Here is a 23090-nt window from a genome sequence, read left to right on the forward strand (position 1 = left end):
GGCGCCGCCACAGTGGAGGGGAGGTACATGGGCGGGGGGCCACCCGAGTGCCGCTCTGCCCAAGGACAGTGGCGCCTGAGGGCTGCGCCCAAGTGTGGGCGGAAGTGAGGCGGAGCGCAGTGTTCAGGTGGAGGAGGGGGTGGAGTTGGGAGCGTTGCCAGGCTTAGGCGGCTTCCTGAGCAGTTTGGCATATGACACCCCCCCCCCAAGAGGCGCAACTTTACACCTGCAAAAATGGCGGCGTGCCCCATAGGCACTCGTTGAAACAAAAAACAAAGGTCGCCTCCGCCAATGTGGAAGCTCGAAAACCCCTTAGGGAGTGGCGTGATTGCCTCACCAATCCCCTCGCGCCTCGGGCTGACGAGCCCCCTCACCAGCACCCAATTACGGTCTCTCCCCTCCTAGAAATACTTCCACTTTGGCCTCGCACAACTCAGTTGTTAGGGTGAGGAGCACGTGGCAGGAAGTTCTGCCAGCGAGCTCCCGGCCATACAGACTTAGAGTGAGGAACAGGCAGGCACATTGGTGACGGGTTTTGCACCTTGCGGTTGCTTTGACAGTATCTTTGACTAGTGAGGGGGAGAGGTCTCTCCCCTGGGGCTAACTGCTCTTGTTTCCAGGTGTCCACAGCTTCCGGGCTCCCAGAGGCAAGGACTGCCATCCATGGCTGGGTAAGTTCCACTGCCCCCCCAGCCTCCCCCTCCCCTCAGTCTCGATTGCTCCGTGGGCGAGCGTCTCTGGAACTTGAACCAGGCAGTGGGCTCCGGCAGGGGGCATCTGCTGACCTCTCTCCCCTGTGCTGCCGCTTGCTCCCTTCCCTTGGTCTGCCCTCTGCTGCTTTCCCAACCCCTGGCGGGGCACGGAGCATGTGTGTGCGGCAGCTGCCCCGTTGTGGAAAGTTGGGTCAGAGACTGTCCCTTTAAGAGATCGCCCGGCTGAAACACAGCCTGCTCTTCTAGCTGCCACCCCTGCAGGTGCTCTTGATCTCTGTCTCCGTTTTGCAGGTGGGACTGCAACACAGAGGCTTCCGCGTGTGCCACTCCACCGCCCCCCTCACTCCCTCAGCTGCTTCTGCCCGCCGCTCAGAGTGGAGCCCCACCCACGGCGAGACTGCCCAGGGGAGGTGTTCCTTGCACATAGCGGGGGGCGCCCCGGGTGGTGGTGGTGTCTTTTGGACTTGGTCTGGCCACTCTCAGACACACATTCCAGCCACTGTCTAGGACAGGGAACTCCTGTACTTGGCACTTCCTGCTTGTCTGCACATGGCCCTGGTCGCCAGCCTGCCATTGGCAGAGTCTCTGACAGCGGGAGGGAGTGGGGGGATTGATGGCCTCTCAGGCATGGGCTTTCTGCCCCCTCATCTGGTCACATGCAACGGGCTGGCCAATCCCATGGTCCCGCACGAGCCTGCGCTTCCCCCACCCCCGCTTCGGCAGCGGGCCAATGGCATGCACCTGGGTGGAATCACCATGGCGATGGGTTCTCTCTTGCTCGTCGGGCCCCTCTACCCTCTCCCAGCGTGGCGTTCCGTCTCCCCTTTGGAAGACAACAAGTGGTGCTGTAGATCCGCCCACGCCTGAGCGCCCGCCCGCCACGTATGTCTGGATTGGGCTGCCCAGCTTTTAAAAACTGGTGATGAACTTCACTAGCATGAGGAAAACACAGAACATGGAAACGATAGCAGTATCTTTAAGAAAATGCTGGTCTTAATATATCTCATTTATGTATGCAAATAAGTACAAAAAATGAAGAAAACTGAGATGACATTATATTCATAAATGACTTTTATTTGAGTGCTTCCATTAGCATTGAAGGTAGTACTGGAAACACAACTGACTGTTAGGGTTTTTTTCCCCCCTCCTTAAAAAAGTTTAGTGATATTTAAGCAGCCACAGAGGTTTATGGTTATTCAAAGAGCTGAAGTAAGACCACCACCAGGGCCGTTCTCCATTTTCTCTTGGCTCTGACTGAGCCTGCTGAGCGTGAGGATCAAAGTGCTCTAGTGGATCAAATTGCTCTCTTGTTCTTCTCATGAAATCACGGGCAATTTTGGGGAGTTTTCCATTCAGGGGGCGTAAGACAAAGTCTACCCGTCCAGCCTTGGTCATCTTGGTGGGTAAAGTCACTCTCTTGAGGACTTTGCTATAGCCACGAGCTTGGGCGCTGACCACATACGTTCCAGGAGGCAGGAGCCGCCAGTAGTCCCCGTCAGCAGCTGAAGGAAACAGATTCTTATTTTTCAAGTCATAGAGGGAAAAGTGCTCTCTACATGCACATCCACATGGAGCAGGAAGCTGAATAATCCTAGTCTGCAGCACCCTCAGTTTCCAAAACGTCCCATTTCTTTGACAATGCTAGCAATTTTTATGGGTTTTGCTGTATTTTTTACTTGTTTGTAGTTTGTATGGGTTTTAGATGAGGTAAGGAATACACACATAAAATAAACACCCATATTCCAATCAAAATAGAACTAAAATCATATTCAGTCTCTCTTATGCTTTTTCAGTCTGATTACCTGTAAGAATGTCATGACGAATTCCTTTGACTGAAATACGGGCATTCTCGATGGGGTTCCCAAATTTGTCAGATACCCTTCCTTTTATTCCAGTATGAACCTAGCAAAAAAACAACAAAAAAGCAATTTCAACAGCTGACAAAGGTTGCTCCCTGGCACCAGACACTCTTACCACTCATGGGGGGGGGGGTGTCAGGTGTCCTGTCCTTAGACCAATTATTTACCTCCACATCCCCTTTGCCCTCACTGCTGCTCTTTCCTCCTCCCTAGTGTCTATTCCTATAATTTCATTTCTTGCGTATTTTTAAGAAATTCTGACAATTGTCCCCAACATCCAGAACCTGGAGACATCACTAGTTCAACAGATACCACAGAAGAGATGCAAAAGGGCATACTGCTTTGTAATAAGTACGCTGGAAAGTGGGGGCTTTTCCAAAACAAAAAAGGGACTGCAGTTTCCTGTAACCTTTGTTCATCAAGTGTTCTTCAGTGCAGGCACACATTGGGACTGCACTGCTGCAAGGCAGCCACGAAGAGAAACTAGCGAGCTTATTTAGAGAATTTTCTAGAGTGCTCCTTTCCCCTCCCTGTTCACAGTGAGTTTCCTGCCTGAGTGGCATGGGATGTGGGAAGAGCGAGCCCTCTTCCTTTAGTTCTCCCTTTGCTGCTGTAAGAAAGAGCATAACTAATGAAGGGGCCACAGTGGAGAAAGAAGGGAGAGATGTATGCCTGCACAGAAGGCCACTCAATGAACAAAGGTTACAGGTAATTGCAGGACCTCATCTGTCTGGACACTAAATAATTCTTTCCCCCAAAGGGAAGATCTTCTACCTTAGCTCTCCTGTCAGGTGGAACTTCTACTGTGGAAGGGAAGTTAACAAGGAGTAACATCTCATTACTAAACCTGAACTCCTGGTCCTACTATGGCAATAAGTATCATGCCTTGAAGCATTTGGCTTTTGCTTCCCCAGCTTCTGGCCTTCTCTGATTAATGCTTTTGTTAAAGGATTTTTGACATCAGAGATCAAATCAATGAATTGAGTCATTCTATCTCAAAGTAACATTTGGTATCGGCCCAGTCTTGCCATGAAATTAACAGCTCTCAATCCCATCACCCCTAAAGGATAAACTTTTCTACCAATAAAATCAAGTTTGTGTCTCTCTTTATCCAATGGATTGGAACGGGAGCTGAAGCACCCTCTTGCTGAGAGCATTTCAGAAACGAAAAAGTTTGCTTTGGGGTGATGGAAAGAAAGTAGGTGCAATCACCTTCCTGTACTCTATATAGGTTCTCAAGTTTCCTTGAGGAAGCAGGATTATATGTTGGTTTGGACCATGAAGTCATTGTTACATCCTGAATAACTTGCAGGGAGGGCAGGGCCACCACTCCTGATTCTGGGTTGAACACATCCTGAATGATTGGGTCATTTGACTGCGGTTCTGTTGATAAATAGATTTAGAGCCTTCACCATTCGGATGATCTGCTTCAGTCAGTGACGGGGTGAATGGTTCCACCATGTTGCCCGGAGATGGCATGGAAGCACATTTGGACTCAGGCTCAGAACCGTCTTTGATGCCATCTTTGGAACCAGAAAGGTAACATGCAACTTCCATAGTGGAGTGGTGCATTGCAGCGGTTCTCTTCCTACTACTACACCTCGAGGAATGGGACAGTGCATACCAAGGTGGGGAGTGGTCCTTATCCCATGAATCCCACTGCATTGGAAATGTAATAGGGAATGGAAACCAAGGCGGGTTTTGACCAACATTCTCTTCTTCATTCCTCCTGAGTCTTGATGATGGGGTATTGAGAATTTCAACATCAGAGGATGTCGGAGACCACCACTGACACCTTGATGGCCAGGAAGTTTGCAGTCTTGATGGCATGTCAATGACAAGCTTCCTTGGTGGTGATAGGTGCTTGAATGACATAAACGTCCTCTCTGGAGGTGATGGAGTATGGTGTATAGTCAGTGACTGGGTTGGCTCAGAGAGTGTATAGTCAGAGAGTTGGCTCGATGCTGAGGTGCGACTGTCGGCGCTGAGGCAAAGAAGATGGCTGACATTTCGGGGCCTGGCCTACCTGTGATGACAATGACCTGCGCAGCGAGATGCGGTTCGTGTGTTTGGATTTTTTAAAATTCCCTTTTCCAGAGGTTCAGAGGCCAAACAGGCCACTGCTGATTCCCCAGCAGGCTGCAACAGTGAGGTCATCAGGAGAGAGCTCACTGATGGTGCCCTGGACAGTTTCTCATTCAGTTGTTTGTGACTGTGGGACTGCACAGAAACTGTGAAGATGAAATCTCTTTTGGATTAGCCATTTAAAAAGGGAATGTTTAATATATTCATAGAAAAATATTTGTGTCCAGTGGCATGTTTAAGACCACTGGACTCAAATGATATTCTACTGCTTCAGACCAACACGGCAATTCACCTTAATATATCTGTAGTTTTATACATGAGGAAAGTGGGGGTGGGGGATCAGTGGATAATTCTGACCTAGAAGGGCCCTACTAACTGGGCTTCCAAGCAGGCTGGACTGGAGCACTAGCAGGAGATGTTCTCAGCCGAGTTCATTCTTCTGATTTTCTGATTCGTACCCTACTTACTGGTCCTGCTCAGTTCTGTGCAACACAAAGGTAATATTATATCTGCAAAATGAACTCAATTATAATAGCCAGCATTTGTGACAAGATAAAGAAGAGCTATATTTTGTTCATTGAACAGACTTACAAGAACACCGAGTAATCTGGTCCTTGTCAGAAGGAGGGCAATCTCTGAATCAGCCCTTATCAGGAGCACCTTCATTAGAGGGCTGCTTGACCTGCAGCTCTTTCTTCCTTCAAGCTTGAAGTTTAATGTACATGGATTTAATCCAGCCCCATTTGGCTTCACTAAAACAGATCAGCTTTAAAACAAAACTAATTTATGGGTCTGAATTGTATTTTGTACTGAAGGATGATATTACCAATAACAAGAGGTTGTACAGTAAAGAATAACCCTTAAAGACTGTGCAGAGAAACTGGCTGACTCCTAGCCACATGAAACCCGCTTACAAATGGGATCCCTGGTCTAAGGAACGGGCCTTTGCTATTGCCTTGGCAAGGCATCTTCTGCACCGAGATGCGCATGTGGTGGCCACTTAGCACTCAGTAGCTGCTGTTGGTTATGAGAACACAGAGGTTGTTTTGGTGGGGCCATGCAGGGTCAGTATAAAGTGATGCCCCACAGAAAAGGGATTTCAGAGGCACAACTGGGCAGTCCCTAGCACCGAGTAATATATATCTGGACTGCTTATATTAGTAATATCCTGCTAAAGAACATGAACGGGGTAGTACATAAACATCTAGTTTCTTTAAATGAAACTAAGTCCTCAGGGCCAAATGAATTGCATCCAAGGGTTCTAAAAGAGCTTGCGGATGTAATTTCTGAGCCTATTATTTTTGAGAATTCTTGGAGAACAGGAGAAGTGCCGGAAGATAGGAGGCGGGCAAATGTTGTCCCCATCTTCAAGAAAGGGGGAAAAAGAGGATTCGGAAACTACCAACCTGTCAGCTTGATGTCTATACCTGGAAAAGTTTTAGAACAAATCATCAAACAGTCGGTCTTGAAACATTTAGAAAGCATGGATGTGATTACTAAGAGCCAGCATGGTTTTCTCAAGAGCAAGTCATGTCAGACTAACCTGATCTCTTTTTTTGAGAAAGTGACCACCTTGATGGATCAGGGGAATGCTCTAGACATCGTTTATCTTGATTTCAGTAAGGCTTTTGATAAGGTTCCACATACTGTCCTTGTTGACAAGTTGGTAAAATGTGGTTTGGATCCTGCTACCATTAGGTGGATCTGTAACTGGTTGACAGATCGCACCCAAAGAGTGCTTGTGAATGGTTCCTCATCCTCTTGGAGAGGAGTGACAAGTGGAGTGCCTCAAGGATCTATCCTGGGGCCTGTTTTGTTCAACATCTTTATCAATGATTTGGATGAAGGAATAGAGGGAATGCTTATTAAATTTGCAGATGATACTAAATTGGGAGGGGTTGCAAACACAGAAACAGGATACAGGATGACCTTGACCGGCTGGAAAACTGGGCTAAAATCAATAAAATGAATTTTAACAGGGATAAATGTAAAGTTCTGCATTCAGGTAGGAAAAATCCAATGCACGTTTATAGGATGGGGGAGACTTGTCTTAGCAGTAGTATGTGCGAAAAGGATCTAGGGTCTTGGTGGTTCATACGCTGAACATGAGTCAACAGTGTCATGCGGTGGCTAAAAAGACAAATGCAATTTTGAGCTGTATCAACAGAAGTATAGTGTCCAGATCACGTGATGTGATGTTATCGCTTTACTCTGCTCTGGTAAGACCTCACCTGGAGTCTTGTGTTCAGTTTTGGGCACCACATTTTAAGAAGGATATAAACAAGCTGGAACGGGTCCAGAGGAGGGCGACGAACATGGTGAGGGGTCTGGAGACCAAGTCCTATAAGGAAAGGTTGAAGGAGCTGGGGATGTTTAGCCTGGAGAGGAGGCGGCTGAGAGGTGATATGATCACCATCTTCAAGTACTTGAAGGGCTGTCATATAGAGGATGGTGTGGAATTGTTTTCTGTGGCCCCAGAAGGTATGACCAGAACCAATGGGTTGAAATTAAATCAAAAGAGTTTCCAGCTCAACGTTAAAAAGAACTTCCTGACCGTTAGAGCGATTCCTCAGTGGAACAGGCTTTCTCGGGAGGAGGCAGACTCTCCTTCCTTAGAGGTTTTTAAACAGAGGCTAGATGGCCATCTGACAGCGATGAAGATCCTGTGAATTTATGGGGAGGTATTTGTGAGTTTCCTGCATTGTGCAGGGGTTTGGACTAGATGACCCTAGAGGTTCCTTCAAACTCTATGATACTATGATAGCAAAACCCTGCCAGAAAACGAGCAAAAATCTTCACTAAATTTTGATTTTGTCTAGTTTGCTGCAGTTCATATCCAATAATTTTGGCACTTTGAATGTAAACAGCACAATATTTGGAGGCACTCTGATACTCTGGCAAGCACCAGCCCTGCCAAACGTCACAGGACATGGTGCAAGAGTGTTTGTGATCTTGCTCAGCCACAGCATCCCAACCTCTACTGGCTGCTACCAGCCATCATCTGTGGTGAGGAAATGCCCTCTGAGGCCACCATCCTTGATTTGGGATGAAAAGTAACACAAGTCTGACAAGAGGAATTTGGACACTGCTTTCCCAAACACTCCACTATCATCTCACATGCAGGAGGATGTGACCTCAGGAAGCTAGACAAGAGGAGGAGCTGGGAGATTTAAAAATGCCACTTTCCAGCACTTGGATCAGGGCCACAGGGTGTGGCCAGGAGCAGGTTTGAGACTTCTCCACTACGCTGTTTGCCAACTGAAACATGCATTTCCAAGAGAGGGGGGAGGGAGGCCATCAAAGAGGGGGAAGGGGTCTTGCAGCCCTGAAACTTCCATGAATTGTCATTTAAAAGAACATATGAACATATATGAACATATGAAGCTGCCTTATACTGAATCAGACCCTTGGTCCATCAAAGACAGTATTGTCTACTCAGACTGGCAGCGGCTCTCCAGGGTCTCAAGCTAAGAGTTTTCACACCTACTTGCCTGGACCCTTTTCAGTTGGAGATGCTGGGGATTGAACCTGGGACCTTCTACTTACCAAACAGATGCTCTACCACTGAGCCACCGTCCCTCCCCTAATCAATATTGTCTACTCAGACTGGAAGTGCCTCTCCAGGGTCTCAAGTGGAGGTTTTTCACACCTATTTGCCTGGATCCTTTTTAGTTGGAGATGCCAGGGATTGAACCTGGGACTTTCTGCTTACCAAGCAGATGCTCTGCCACTGAGCCACCGTCCCTCCCCAAGCTTGTGTGCAAGCTGCCCAGAACCAGCCCCAGTGAACCACTCTGTGAGGGCGACAAGGAAGAAATGAGCTCAAGAGAGACATGCTACCATTTCCATGAACTTCACCAGGGCCTCTTTGTTCTGATGCCAGAGTGAATAGAGTTCATCTTCCACAGGAAACTTCTCACATCCAAGCTCTATGGTAATTTCAAAGCAGTTTGTGTGAAGGTAATTAAAATCCGCCATTCCTAGAAATAATAATTGTGGGGAATCATTAATAAGCTAACACAAGGCTAATTCTGACAATATTGATCACAACATTTTGACATAACCTTAAACATGCCTTTGAACCTCATGCGGTTTGTTTGTGGGCTTGTGTGAACATGGGAGGGAAAGCAGCAGAGGTTAACAGGATGGTTTTCTAATCAGCTGTGTGGAATGGGAAAAGTAGACTGGATTGGGGCATATGAAATCCATTCTACAAACCATTCTAGGCCTCCACTGAGCCAAATGAGTAGCAATAGCATTGCTCCTTTTGTGTGATGCAGCTGAGAAACAGGCTTGCAGCGACTGGCTGGAACGTTGCCCAAGCAATGGAAAAGTATCCTTTGGAGGTTTGCTCAGCAGAAAATCACCTCAGGATTTTTAGTCTTAGCCAGGGGGTCTTTGAGAGAAGACTTCAGAATACCAGTCTGAATTGGAGACAATGGGCTTAGGCCGGGCAGTTGTAAAACCAACTGGACGAGGGGCTGAGAGCAGCCAGAGTGGCTGGGCTCCTTGCGGGAGACAGAGCTGAGTGGACTCTGTCTTGAAGAGGGAGTTTTCAAGTGGTATAAAACTCTGAGGGAGATTTTGCCAGCGCATCAGGCAATCTCCAAGTACAAACAAGATCACACAAATGCACACTGAGGGGTGAACAGGATACTGGTGGTCAGCAGGATTGCCCAAGACTCAGACCAGAGGACTAGCTGTGGGGCTGAGATGCATCGGTATTGAGGGGTGCGAGCCCTGGAAGACAGCTAGTGTGAAAGGGTCTGTGAGGGAGAATACTGACACCAGTCAGGAGTTCTCTTTGTGTGTGTGTAAGAGTGATTGAAGTTTGTTATTTATATGATTTGGCACTGCCTAAGTTAGGGTAAAACATCTGAAGAAACAGCATTCTGAGTGCCCAGAAGGCACAGACAGCCTATGTGAAGTAGAATCTAGTGGGACTCTGAAACCTGCCTGATTTATTGGTTATTTTAAAGATATTCTGCCAAAGTCTTGTTATATTTTTACCTCAGCCTGAAAAAGTCTCTACTCTCTGTAATTATTTTATTCTGCCAACCAGCCGTCAACTGATTTGCCTTTTAATATTGAACAGTTATAAACTCCAAACTGGAGAGCCAGTTTGGTGTAGTGGTTAATTGTGCGGACTCTTATCTGGGAGAACCGGGTTTGATTCCCCACTCCTCCACTTGCACCTGCTGGAATGGCCTTGGGTCAGCCATAGCTCTGGCAGAGGTTGTCCTTGAAAGGGCAGCTGCTGTGAGAGCCCTCTCAGCCCCACCCACCTCACAGGGCGTCTGTTGTGGGGGAGGAAGGTAAAGGAAATTGTGAGCCACCCTGAGACTCTTCGGAGTGGAGGGCGGGATATAAATCCAGTATCTTCAATATTATTTCATCCCCCTCCTTGCCTTTTGTTACCTAATAAATATTTTGTGGTTGTTGACATTAAAACCGTCTGGTGCCAATTATTACTAGTTCTGACGGGATTTCTGTGAGTCTGACTAAGGGACTGAGGGAAGGTGACTGGGGAGAAATTTAAAGTGGTCACCTCCTGAGTAAAGCTTCTGACTGGGTTCCTCACACAGGCCTCATAGCAAAAAGGGGAGGGGGTGAACTTTTCCAGAAGGCCTCCTTCCTCCTGCTCCAGGGCCCTTCAGAATCGTGATGTTGCCTTCTCAGCACAACAGAGACTTCCAGACATGGGAAGTCAGTACAGCACGGCCAGGGGTAGCCCAAGGCACGTTGTCCTCTTCTCATGCAGCTCTGGTATAAAATCTTAACCAGCCACCAAGCAGTGATTCCTTAGCCCACTCCAGAAATGCTTCCAGCCAAGCCAGGGTTTCAACCTTGTTTTGCTGGGCATAGGGTTGCCAGCTCTGGGTTGGGAAATTCCTAGAGATTATGGGGTGGAGCCTGGAGAGGGAGGGGCTGAGGGAAGGGAGGGGAGGGGTCTCAGCAGGGTATTCTGTCACACTCCAAAACAGCTGATCTCTGAAGTCTGGTGATCAGTTGTAATTCTGGGAGATCTCCAGGCACCACCTGGAGGTTGACAGCCCTAGACAGCAGGGGCATGAGGGGCACAGAGTTGCATGCACCATGGCATCACCTCCTGAGCAAGGCTGTTGTCAACAGAACATTAATTCACAGGTAGACTTTTTAGGGATGCTGTAGGCTGATCCTGCATTGAGCAGGGGGTTGGACTAGATGGCCTCTGTAAGCCCCTTCCAACTCTCAGGTTTTAGGGTTGCCATAAGTCAGAAGCACATAACACAGACATACAGAGTCTCATTTGTTTGGGGAGGAAAACCCAGAAAATGACTAATCCTGTGAAACAGAACCATCAGAACAGTCATGCTGACGTCCATCTCCGTCACTTGCAATCAGTATCCTGAATAGGGGTGCACTTTCTCATCCACATTTCCAGAGGGATCCATCACATAGACAAGCCCAGATGAGTCCTGCAATACTGATGTGCAATTGCAGCAACTCTGCATCCAGGAAGTGAGAAAGACACTGCCATGAGCAGATCTCCCATCTTGACAGCCTTGTTCATTTTGTGTCAACACTTTCAGGTGGGATAGGGGTAAAGGGCCCCGGCCAGTCTGCATGTGAGGTGGCTGCAGAACAACGTCCTCCTTGGGTTACCCCTGCTGTAAGATACCACTTGCTTCCTTTAAACGCTTCACCAGGCCAACAGTCTTGGGGAAAGAGTGGGGGGGGGGGGAGTATTTTTACAAGCAATTTTTATGATCTAAAAATGAGCTCACATTCTGTGAATGAAATATGCCATGTCACAAATTAAAAGTCTGTTTCTTGTTTGTTTTAAGTCAGGCGCATCTGTGCTTGTGGTGGGGTGATGCACCCACTTTTCCTATCCTGTCCACAACTTGTACAGGCATGCATGAGCACCTTTTTCCTGCTTGCTTAGACAGTGCTGCCTGCCTGCTTTTAGAATGGCTCCTCTTGTAATTCAGTCTTGTGTAAACAGAGCCCAGTTGCAACAGCTTCTGTATCTTTAGACTTTCTTCTCTAATGCCTTAGATGATCACACACTGCCACTTTCTTACAAGACTCACCATTACTTCAAAAGATTACCTCCAGGAAAGCTGTACCATTCAGCACCATTAATGATGCCTCCTCGTTTCACAAAATTTCCACCACAACGCATTTCTGATTTGTCTGAGATGACAGGGTGTGCCTCTGCGTAATTTTTGGACAGCAGCTTGAACATCTAAAAAAGAACACAATGAATTGCTTTTGATTATATAAACTAAGCAACATATCTTTCATTTTTGTGTGTTGTGTTTGTGTGTGTGTGTGCACTCTTGGTACAATAGCCTCAGAACTTCCTGGGCCCACCAACAGGCTCTCAGGTAGGCAGGCCTTCTGAGCACTGGCTGGTCTTTCTACTTCAAAGCAACCCAAAGAACAACTTAGTGTCACTTGATTACCTGGTCTCACCTGGTCTCCCTGTCTGGGAGCTACCTAAGAACAACCTCCTGAGAATGGGGTTTTCTCTCAATGTGCAACACATGCAGTTCCCAGGGCACAGCCCTCCTCACCCCCAAACTGTTCCACTTCAAAAATTCAAGTCATGCAAAATAATATAATAAAATTTTTATTTATATCCCACCCTCCCCGCCGAGGCGGGCTCAGTTGTGTTCTGTCTGCTAGTAAAAAGTTGTGTTCTGTCTGCTAGTACAAAAAGCGACCAAGAATATGAGAAGCAAATGAGTCATTAATGCTCCTTTGGAACCCAGATAAGGATCTGCCCTCGACTGAAGCTCCCAGACCATTTCCCAGGCTGGTCCCATGAAGGACACATGACAGTGTGGCTGCTACTGCAACCCAAAATGCCACCCAAGCTTCATTTCCCCCACTTTTGATATTTTGGTGAGATTCTTGACTTTTTAAAAAAACCCAAATTATATTTTTCTGCAAACCCAGGAGTTTCCTTTGTGTAATTCAATGAGTCACTAGCCTGCCCTCTGCCACAACACAGACAGGAGTGGGGGGGGGCTACTGCATATTTGAAAGTCTCCTAGGATGACAAAGCTGTGATGCTGGGAAAGTCACTTTGTCAAATCAGCAGAATCCCAATGATCGAAGACATCCATGGCCACAGAAAGCATCTGGCTGCATCGCCCCTCTCTGTTTTGTAGTAAACACAAGCAGCAGCATTGCCTGGCTGGCCAAAATCCAGAAATGGGAGGGGGGAGATGGTTTTCCAGAGGGGCTACAAGCAGCAGAAGGCGAAAACTGGGCTGCCCTTCACCCATTTCCCACTTCCCCTTTCTGAGAAAGATCATGGAGAGTGTAGTTCCCCCCCCCCCCCATTTGGTCCTGGCAATGGGTCAGTCCTTCTGGTGCTGATCAAGAAAGCTGCTGACTTGACCCTCTGGTCCCACTGGACTTTCCCCTCTCTGTCCTGGGTTCTCTAGATCAGAATCAATGCTTCTCTGGTGGTTTGGTTTGGCTACCTATGCGTGCCTGGGGACTAGCTCCATCTCAATCATGCCTCCCATCAGTGTCCAGGCTACCCCAGAGAGTCCAATTGTTTTAGTAGGATCCCAAATTCCACTTGTGACCTCTCCTGCCCTCTTCCAGGGTTCTGAGGCTCCGTTCTCCCAGCCAAAGTAAGGGATGCTCATCCCAGGGTACTTTTTGTCTCCAAGCACAGAAGTCTTATAGCAGCCCTGCTTTAATGTCAGTAGCACCAGACAACAGATATTCCACTAACCACATCTGAAAACCTGTTCATGTGCCTGGTTAAAACAAATTGTCTCCTTGAGAGAAAGCAGCAAAGGCCACAGAGCCAAGAAAGAGCCGATGTGCCACAGAGATTATGAGGTGGAGACGAGGCCCTGAGCGCTTGTGATGGGGCAGCCAAAAAGAGTCTGTGGCAGGAACACACGGGCTGCAACTGGAAGAGGAGGCAACCCTGCAGCTCACAGGGCCCAGCAGAGCCGGTGCTGCTTAGGATGGCAGCCAATGCAGGCTGAGTGCAGGGCCTTTGCTGATATGTCTGCACTTTCCCTTGGTGGTGGTTGTTAGGACTATTATTAGGATTGTTACAGTTTGACTGGTAGATGGTGTTCTGCAATTTGAGACCTAGCCAAGTTCTTGGAAACTGTAGATGCATATTTGCAGGATTCCTGTTGTTCCAAGTAACACTATCTTCTGAAGCTGAGCTGGTGTTATTTGCTCAGTGCCCAGAATGCGCAGGTCTTAGAATTATAGAATCATAGACTCTATGTGTGCAGACTCTTACCTGGGAGAACCGGGTTTGATTCCCCACTCCTCCACTTGCAGCTGCTGGAATGGCCTTGGGTCAGCCATGGCTCTCGTAGGAGTTGTCCTTGAAAGGGCAGCTGCTCTAAGAGCTCTCTCAGCCTTACCTACCTCGCAGGGTGTCTGTTGTGGCGGGGGGAGGTAAAAGGAGATTGTAACCACTCTGAGATTCAAAGTATAGGGCGGGATATAAATCCAATATCTTCTTCTTGATTGTAATTAACAGTATCCATCTCTTAAATTTATGCTTTGGGCATATCTAGTTATTCAGTCTTCCAGGGAGGAAATGATTATATCAATTTTGTATTAGAATAGTGAAACTTTTGAGATCATATTTATTAATCAACATCAAGTATTTATAAACCAATACTGTAGGTTTCATTTTCTGCATTAATCCAGGAAAAGATTTCAGGAATAAGGAGACTAAGAAACATTTAGTGCCACAAGGCGATATTTAGATAGCAACAGATGTTGCCGTTGTAAATATCACCATTCAGCAAAAGTTGACAGGTCAGATCCAGACCTCAACTGAGAAATAGCAAAAGCTTACCATCAAAGTCTAACAACAGGTTCAAAATAAAAACCACCTTATCTGCCCAAGGCTTCCACACAAAAGACTGCTTCTCTATGATGAGATCAGGATTGGTCCAAAATGTTAATTCAACATGTGAAAATGGGTCAAGTTGATATTGTTGTGGCGTAACCACCATAATTCTCTGACTGTAGAAACTGCAGGAGGAACCGGATCTATCAACGTGAATACACCCTAATAGTTCAGTTCAGTTTGCTTCATTACGGTCCATGACCAAATACACAGCACAACGCAGGCCGACAACAACCACATAAAAATGTAAAAATCAAGATGGACCTAAATAGGTGAAACGTAGGATATTTAAAAAATAAATGTGAAAATAAATATAGGACATTAGTATGAATAATGAGATATGACAAATAATACAGTAGTGGTCAAACATATACCCGAATACATTCCATTTAAAGAGAGGCACCCGATAAGAAGCCTCCAAAATAAACCACGATGGACAGTCCAACTGAGAGAAGCAATCCAGTAATTAGTACAAATCAACAAATATGCCTGATTAAAAAAAAAAAATCAAGATTAAGAAAACCATATCCTACTTCACTAAATGGCAGTTGCATCCTCTTTAAAGAAATCTGAGATGGTAAGGAACCCCACATACATTTTTGAAATAAAATATTAATTTTATGAATGTATCCACAAGGTATATGAAAAGGAATCTCAGTAAAGCACATATAATCCAAGGTATAACATTCATTTTGAGTGTATTTACTTTACCTCATAAAGACAGTTTTAAAACTGCCTATCAGTCCAAAGCCAAAGATATATCAGGAATCACCTTGTTAAAATTTAACACAATCATGCCCTTAATATCTCTAGGAATCAAAATTTCAAGATAAGTGATGACATTTGGACATCACTGAAAATATCTATCAGCAACCAGACGCCATGTCCTATTGCCTCCCAATGGGATCAATTCAATGGCATCAACTCAGATTCTGTCCAGTTAATCAAGCAGCCAGACAAATCAACAAAAACATTTATTATGTTCATTAACACAGTAACGGAAGACTGGAATATAAACAATAAAAGACTGTCTGTATGAAGAATAATCCCAAATTACCCTGCAGCTAACTCCAAATGCATGCGCTGGAGCCCCATCGAGTGCTGCCTGGAAGTTGATGAGGTGAGTGAGTCTCTTCTGGGTGCAACTGTGGAGATGAGAATCTTGGCAAATGTGTTTAAGTCATGTTTGATTCAACTGATGTGTTTAGCAACAAGCATTCCCTCCTTTTGAATCTCTTTAAGTTGAGATTTGACATCCTTGGAAAGTGTAGGAAGCAACTCAATAAATTGGTCCCAGAGCACACATTGGTATTGTACGAGGCAGACCAGGTAACTGGCGTTCTTCATGCCTAATGCAGTTGGGGAGTAGAATTTCCTCCTGAAGGCATCAAGTTATTTCTCTTCTTTGTCAGATGGTGTCAAGGAAGAATGACGACCCCTGGATGAAGAAGTGACAGCCATGGAGTTGGGTTTAGGGTGCGACAATAAAAATTCCGTACCAGCCTCATGAACTTCACGGCTGTGGATGCAGGCATGTCCCCCAGTGTGCTTTTGCCGCTTGTAGAAGGACAGTAGTCATTGGAAGACCAATGGCTGTAGAAATATCTTTCTGTATATCACACAGACATCCAGACCTCTGGATGTGGCTGAACAATGGAAATGCCGAGGGCAGCAGCCATTCTTTTAATGAGTTCTCCATAAGTCTTGAGGCCTTCTGATGGTGAAATGGGGAGGTCTTCTCCCACAGGGGCCCAGAGTGTTAGGTCTCTGTTCCGATGAGGCAGAGTTAAATTTGTCTGCTGAAGATGCATCACAGTCTCTGCGATCTGAATGGCCAGATTCCAAGGGTGGTGGTGGAGGTTTGATCAGAGGTGAGGGCTTGTCTGTAGGTGTAGGTTTGTGTGACTTCTTAGGTGACTGTTTCAGTTCTCTTGGGACAGAGCAGGTGGAGAAAGTGGAGCATTGGTCCCAGTCAGGGACATAGAATCAAAGAATCATAGAGTTGGGACCTCTAGGGTCATCTAGTCAACCCCCTGCACAATGCAGGAAACTCACAAACACTTCCCCCTAAATTCACATGATCTCACAGGAGGCCAAGGGACAGATGGGGGATATGACCCATAAAAGTAATGGAGTTGTCTCTGGTCCCATGGGTGGACCCAGGGAGGAGGGTGAAGGCCATCAAGGAGGAAATCAGAAGTCCAGGGCCTCCGGATAACGAGGTTGGTATGGATCAGCTGGGGCAGTTGGAGTGGACAGGCACAATGGAGGATCCCATGATGGAGGGCCCTGTTGGTGATGACCTCTTCACTTGCCAAGACCAAGTCGACTGAAGGTGGGCTCTGCTGTGTCAGATCAATTTCATCACCTTCAGTGGAGTCACAGTTGGGGCCAGGTTGTTTCTGTACTGGAGAGTTCACCCAATGCATCAGGGTCTGAAGGATCTTCAAGGGTACCAAGGCCGGGTCCAATATGTGAGCTGGAGAAAAGTGGGGCATACTGGAGTCAGGGCAGACTCAACATACACTTCTTTTTCACAGGATCCTTTGCGCTGCTATGGGACTTGTGGTGTTTGTCCTTCCTTTGTTTCCTGAAAGGAAAAGCTGAGGCACCCACATTCATTGCAGTCAACACTGATGCCAATAAAGTTGTTGAGTGGGTCAATTCTGAAGGCATATGGAGGTGAGGAGAGGCTACCACCGATGCCAAAGTCCCTTCAGAGGCTGTCTTCTCCCCCATTTTGTGGGGAGTGAGAGCCAGTTCTACTAAGGCCATATGAAGTTGGTTGCACGATTCTTACGAGTTTGTTTTCCAAACTTGAGGCAGTGCGGGCATGTACCTGCGCCCAAACAGAGAAGGCAAAGCAAATGCCCATCAGTGGGAGTGAATCTGCTCTTACAGCAGGAACAATGTCTGAAGCACCCCCACATGTTGAGGGCCCAGCGTCAGACCCAGAGTCAAGGAAAAGACACTAAAGTTCAAGATCTTTATTCCAGCTTCATGGGCATACACACGCATTGTCGTAACTGACCTCTCCGTCAGTTCCCCCAATTTATAAACCTTTGTCCTGACCATTATAATTCAAGCCAAAGTGCGCCAAGCAAAAGCGGGGGTTTTGTGTGGGGTTTTGCAAAGCTCTCATCACCGCAGGTGCTCACTATTAGTTCATGGTTCGCATCTCCTCCAGCTCTTGCCCTTGGTTACCTAGCAGCTAGCCAATTCCCAGACATGCCATCCTCCTCCAGATAAGCAACAAGTTACAGTTATATCAAAGGCATAGTAAGTGCAGCATAGCACTGAATTGTACATAGCATTGTACAATTGAATACACATGACAAGAGGAACAAGATGGAGTGACTCTTGACACCCAGTGGTGGGGGTGGGGAGGGTGAAACTTGGAGAGAGACTAAGAAACTACACTATACTTAAGAAAGAACTACTACTATAACTACTGTGGCGGAACCAGCCCAATTCTGCCTTCAGACCCGGTCCCGTCAACTCCCTTTTGAGTTGCCAACTCCTGAAGGGAGCTTATCTTCTTCCCGCCACTGGAGCACGCTGCCACCACCTGCTCAATTTAGGGGTTCCTGACCGAGAGGAACAGGACTCCCAATCCCCCTGGCCTCAAGGTCCTCCGCCAACCCAGCACCTGGTTATGACAGAGACCATCTTTGGGAGACCCCTGGAGGATTGGCACCCTTGCCAACTGCATGCCTTCCCCCTTCTCTGGACTCCCCTCTTGCAGTAGCGTGGTCTAAGGCGGTTGGGGAAACTATGCGGTACAGAGGGACTACTTTTTAAAAAGACAAAACATTTATTTAAAATTTACAACTCTATACAGGCATTTTAAAATAGTGAACAGAAGAAATAAATCCAGCTAGGGAAAAACGCTCCTTCTTTCCCTATTACACAACTGGCCCTCACTGGATGACCATACCTTCTGAACTAACCAGTCTCCAAGACTCACCAGCCCAACTGAACTCTCTGAACTCAAAGCCCATCTCCAGCTGAAGGCTTCCTGCTCAAAAATCACTAATATAAAACCCAGTTCCCACCCAGGAATTGGTTTCCCCTCCTGCAGCCTTCTGGGAGACCAACCTGAAAGACTTCCTGCCTCTCTAGGAGGTCCAGACCAGAGGGGAGGGGGGGGGGAGAGACTAGGCCCCAAAGCCTGCCTCCAGTTTGATGGCCTCTTCCTGCCAACTTCCAGATAACGGTAGCCTAAAATGGCGTTTCTCCACAACTACTAAAAAACAGGCTTTTTTATTTTAGGAGCTAAACCAGAAAGGGAAAAAATACACTGACCGGAGCGAAGGAGGAGTCCTCTCCCGTGTGTGGTCTAGGGTTGCCAATCCCCAGATGGGGGCAGGGGATCCCCCGGTTTGGAGACCCTCCCCCCATTTCAGGGTCATCAGAAAGCGGGGGGAGGGGAGGGAAATGTCTGCTGGGAACTCTGTTATTCCCTATGGAGATTTATTCCCATAGAAAATCATGGAGAATTGATCTGTGGGTATCTGGGGCTCTGGGGGCAGCTGTTTTTTGGGGTAGAGGCACCAAATTTTCAGTATAGCATCTAGTGCCTGTCCCCAAAATAACCCCCAAGTTTCAAAAATATTGGACCAGGGGGTCCAATTCTATGAGCCCCAAAAGAAGGTGCCCCTATCCTTCGTTATTTCCTATGGAAGGAAGGAATTGAAAAGGTGTGCCGTCCCTTTAAATGTGATGGTCAGAACTCCCTTTGGAGTTCAATTATGCTTGTCACAGCCTTGATCTTGGCTCCACCCCTAATGTCTCCTGGCTCCACCCCCAAAGTCCCCAGATATTTCTTGAATTGGACTTGGCAACCCTAGTGTGGTCAGAAGAGAAGTGGCAGGATCCTTTCACACGCCCCTGGGCATGCACGGTGGAGCTCCTGAGCATGCTCAGTGGCTGGGTGCCAAAATCTCTGGAGCTTTATAAGTACAGCTGGAGTCGGCACAGGTGCCGTCTGGTAGCAACAGTGTGAAACACAGAGACCACAACAAAGGTAGCTCAGTTTTCTTCTATCAACAACTTTAACAAGGAAACCCTCCGCTCAAACACACACTGTGGCCTTGTGGGTGGGCAAGCCTGGCCATGTCTGTCTCCAGAGCAATGGCCCTGCCACCCCCCACCTCTCCTGCCCCTCCTCCTCCTCTTCTCACTGGCAACAGGCAGAGTTGCTTCAGATGCCGCTGGAGCCAGAAGATCCTCCAAAGCATCTCCTCACTACTGAGACACTTTTTCTGAACAAGACACCTTTTGTGTGCTTTCAGATTCCGTTTCATATCACATCCAAAGACACTTCAGATTCGGTTTGGGGTCTTGGTCACTAAAAACTAACAGTGATCCTCAGCTGTTTTCTAGGCGCAGGTTCAAGTTCAACTCCTCACTTTTAAATACTTCACAACTATCCTGACACTACCTTATAATATAGAAATGTCAGGATTTAAATCGTCACCCAAAAATCCAGATCTCTTTCTCTTCTAATTCACAGTCTAAAGACAAGAAAATGCACAGGAGGAAGGAAGCACATTCCGTGATGCATATTCAGTCTTCAGTGGGGGGAAATGCTCTTAAGAGTCTCGTTCTAGGCATGTTTGCTGGGAAATTCCACTGATTTCCAAGGAAAGCAGCTTTGCACTGCGGCCCCCAAAGGAAGCAATTGGGAGTGCTGCTTCTGACCGATGCAGCTTCACTGCCCCCTACTGACCATTTTACTCAGAGCTGAACTTGGTTTCGCTGCTTCTGTCAACGAGGATTTCATTCACCAGGACGATTTCAGACATCAAGTAGGATTTGGCCATTTTCTTCTCAACCCCAAAGGGCCTCATTCTAAAACACGGCAACAGTGCCTATGGCCAGCATTCGTTCCCCTACTGAATTTCTCATCAGTTAGACACTTGCGCAAACATCCAGGTTTACTCTGCAGTTTGGCATTACCTTCTCATCAGGGGTAGGAGAGAACATTTTCTCTTCCAGAGGATGCCTTGAATAGTCATAAGGGTATGAAACCACCAGATCTCCCCCATGGAGGCTTGCAGAAAGGACAAAGGGGATGGACTTCAGCCACTTCATCACAGCTTTCGTCTCAGGTGCTACCTGAAGAACATTTTCAAAAACAACCAACATTAAGATACATTTGCGATCCTCTCGTTAAGACATATGAACATCACACAAAGTATGAAGGCTCCAGTGTTCAATCACAAGAGGAAGCAACAGGTGCCTCCTTGAAACAGGGTGATGACGTTAGAAAAGACCAAGAGTCCCGTAGCACCTTAAAGACCAACAAAATCTGCAGCAGCATATGAGCACTGACTCACAAAAGCTACTGCCCTGCCACAAGTTTTGTTAGTCTTCAAGGCACCAATGGACTCTTGCTCTTTCTAATGCTACAGACAAACACCTTGACAGTTGTCACAATCACTGCAGTGACTGTTATACGCAATAATAAAACACTGCTTTACACTCACTGGTCAAATACTAGCCTCACTTTAGCTCCTAGCATCTAGTTGCTCAGGCATCCATACCTTTCCCCACCAGTAAGATTCTGGGATGGGGAGGTGGTCAGTCCGTGCCCCTCTGATCTTTGCCAGTCTGTAAGCTTCGGCTGTCAAATCTGGGAAGTTCCTGTTAAGGTCAAGATTCTGAGCTGTTTGTCTCCCATTGATCCAGCCATTGTAGCCAGCTCCCTGGTTAGCATTGAAGAAAAAAACAAGATCCACATGCTCACTTTATTTATTGACAAGACCAGTCATCATAAGCAGCAAGTGAGGCACAGATTTCTTGAAACCAACTAAACAGCAAAATCAATGCACTTAAAGTAGTAAGTGTCTAGAGCATTTGGAACAGTCACAAACACAGAGCATAAGAATATAAAAAAGCCTCTCTCCTGGATAAGGCCAGCTGTCCATCTAAGTCCAGCATTCTGTCTCCCATGGTAAGCAGTTTCTCTGGAGGGCCAACAACAGGGTATAGAGGTCAAGGCCTTCCCCTGATGTTGGTTTTTGCAACTGGTGTTCAGAGGCTTGCTGATCTCTTAAGTTACCATGGCTACTGGCCACCAATGTACCTATCCTCCATGAATTTGTCCAATCCACTTTTAAAGCCTGGCTTGTGGCCACCACTTACAAGGCCCCTTTCTCTCTCAGTCCCAGAAAGTTCAGACCCCAGCAGCCCATATCTGAAGCTGCGATTTTTTGTCCCAGTGTGCATCACCTTACGCTTACAACACTGCATTTGCCACACTGCCGCCCATTCACCCAATTCGTGAAGATCCTCCTGGAGCTCTTCACAGTCATCCTTGGCTTTCATCATTTTGTTTCATCTGCAAACCTGACTGCTACCTGATCCAAGTTCCAGCTCATTTATGAACAGATTAAAGAGCACCAGTCCCAATTAGGGGTGCACGGAAAATCGGCATTTTGGGGGTTCGGGTATATTGAACCTGAAAAATATTGGTATTTTCCGATATTCCTGAATCCCAATACTGATATGGTAATTGGATTTAGGATTTTTCAGAAATGCTGGATTTTTTTGGCTCCATTATACCCTATGGGGACCATTACAACCCAAAAGCCCCACTGCCTCTCTGGCTGGTTTCCTGCTCCTGAAGAAATGCTTGTTGTTTGCCTTGATGCTTTAAGCAATCTGCTCCTCAAATTCTGTTTTTGTTTGACTAATTATTAACTCACACTTCTTTCGCTGAACTGTTTTGCGCCCTTCTGTTCATCACTGGAATAAACTTCCACTTTTTAAAAGAGGACTTTTTGCCTTTTATGGGTTTATTGACTGGGGTCATTAATTATGCAGGCATCCTTTTACATTCTGCAGTATTTTTCCCAGCCTGGGGAATGCATTATCTCTAGGCCTCAGCAAGTGTGGTTTCAAATAGCTTCCAAGCACCTTCTTGTAATTTGACTTTCCCGAGTTTCCCTTTGTGGTAAAGAGTTACAAATGACGATACAGATAAGGAAGAGTTAATGTTTGGAGGAGAGGTTTGGCTGCCAGGAGGACTCCTACCCGGACCCTCGTGGGCTCCGTGCCACTCAGCAGGGGGAGGGGTTTCCTTTTAAAAATAACCAGTAACACACATCAAAGCAGCAAATCACCCTGCAAACAAAAGACAGCACTGCAATAATATCTACCCTCCAAAAACTTTCTGAAAGAATCCAACTCCAGAAAGAGAATGAAGTGTGAGTTTAGAAGCACTTTTAAGACCAATGAAGTTTTATTCACACTATAAGCGTTTGTGTGCACTAAATTCAAACTTTGTTCTGCTGCTTCAGACCAACATGGTGACTCACCTGAACCTACCCAGAAAGAAAGACAGCAACACTTGGCTGCCTGCAAAGTGAACTTCAATTGCCCAAGATGCCTGGCAACAGAAAAGACCTTTTCACACACTGTGAACCATTTTACTACTGATGGGGCAGGGAGGGGATGCAGAAAAGGGCCTCTGAGGATGATCTGGCTTAACTCGTAGGAGAGAAGGAGGGAGGTTCCCGAGGCATTTTGATC

The 23090-nt window shown here is 46.7% G+C and overlaps 1 protein-coding gene across 1 annotated transcript in view; it reads right to left on the bottom strand.

The window, feature by feature from the left end:
• Positions 1 to 1855: 1855 nt before the first annotated feature.
• CPZ (carboxypeptidase Z) overlaps positions 1856 to 23090 on the bottom strand; it is a 29965-nt gene continuing 8730 nt past the window's right edge. The window contains exons 5-10 of the mRNA XM_060246157.1: positions 21101 to 21262; positions 20514 to 20672; positions 11753 to 11888; positions 8498 to 8637; positions 2516 to 2615; positions 1856 to 2215 (exon numbers count right to left, since the gene is read on the bottom strand). Coding sequence (XP_060102140.1) covers positions 1872 to 2215; positions 2516 to 2615; positions 8498 to 8637; positions 11753 to 11888; positions 20514 to 20672; positions 21101 to 21262 — 1041 coding nt within the window. The 3' untranslated portion in view covers positions 1856 to 1871. The remainder of the gene's footprint in view (positions 2216 to 2515; positions 2616 to 8497; positions 8638 to 11752; positions 11889 to 20513; positions 20673 to 21100; positions 21263 to 23090) is intronic.

Source organism: Heteronotia binoei, chromosome 9 (genome assembly GCF_032191835.1).
Source record: "Heteronotia binoei isolate CCM8104 ecotype False Entrance Well chromosome 9, APGP_CSIRO_Hbin_v1, whole genome shotgun sequence".
In the NCBI taxonomy this organism is placed as follows: domain Eukaryota; kingdom Metazoa; phylum Chordata; class Lepidosauria; order Squamata; family Gekkonidae; genus Heteronotia; species Heteronotia binoei.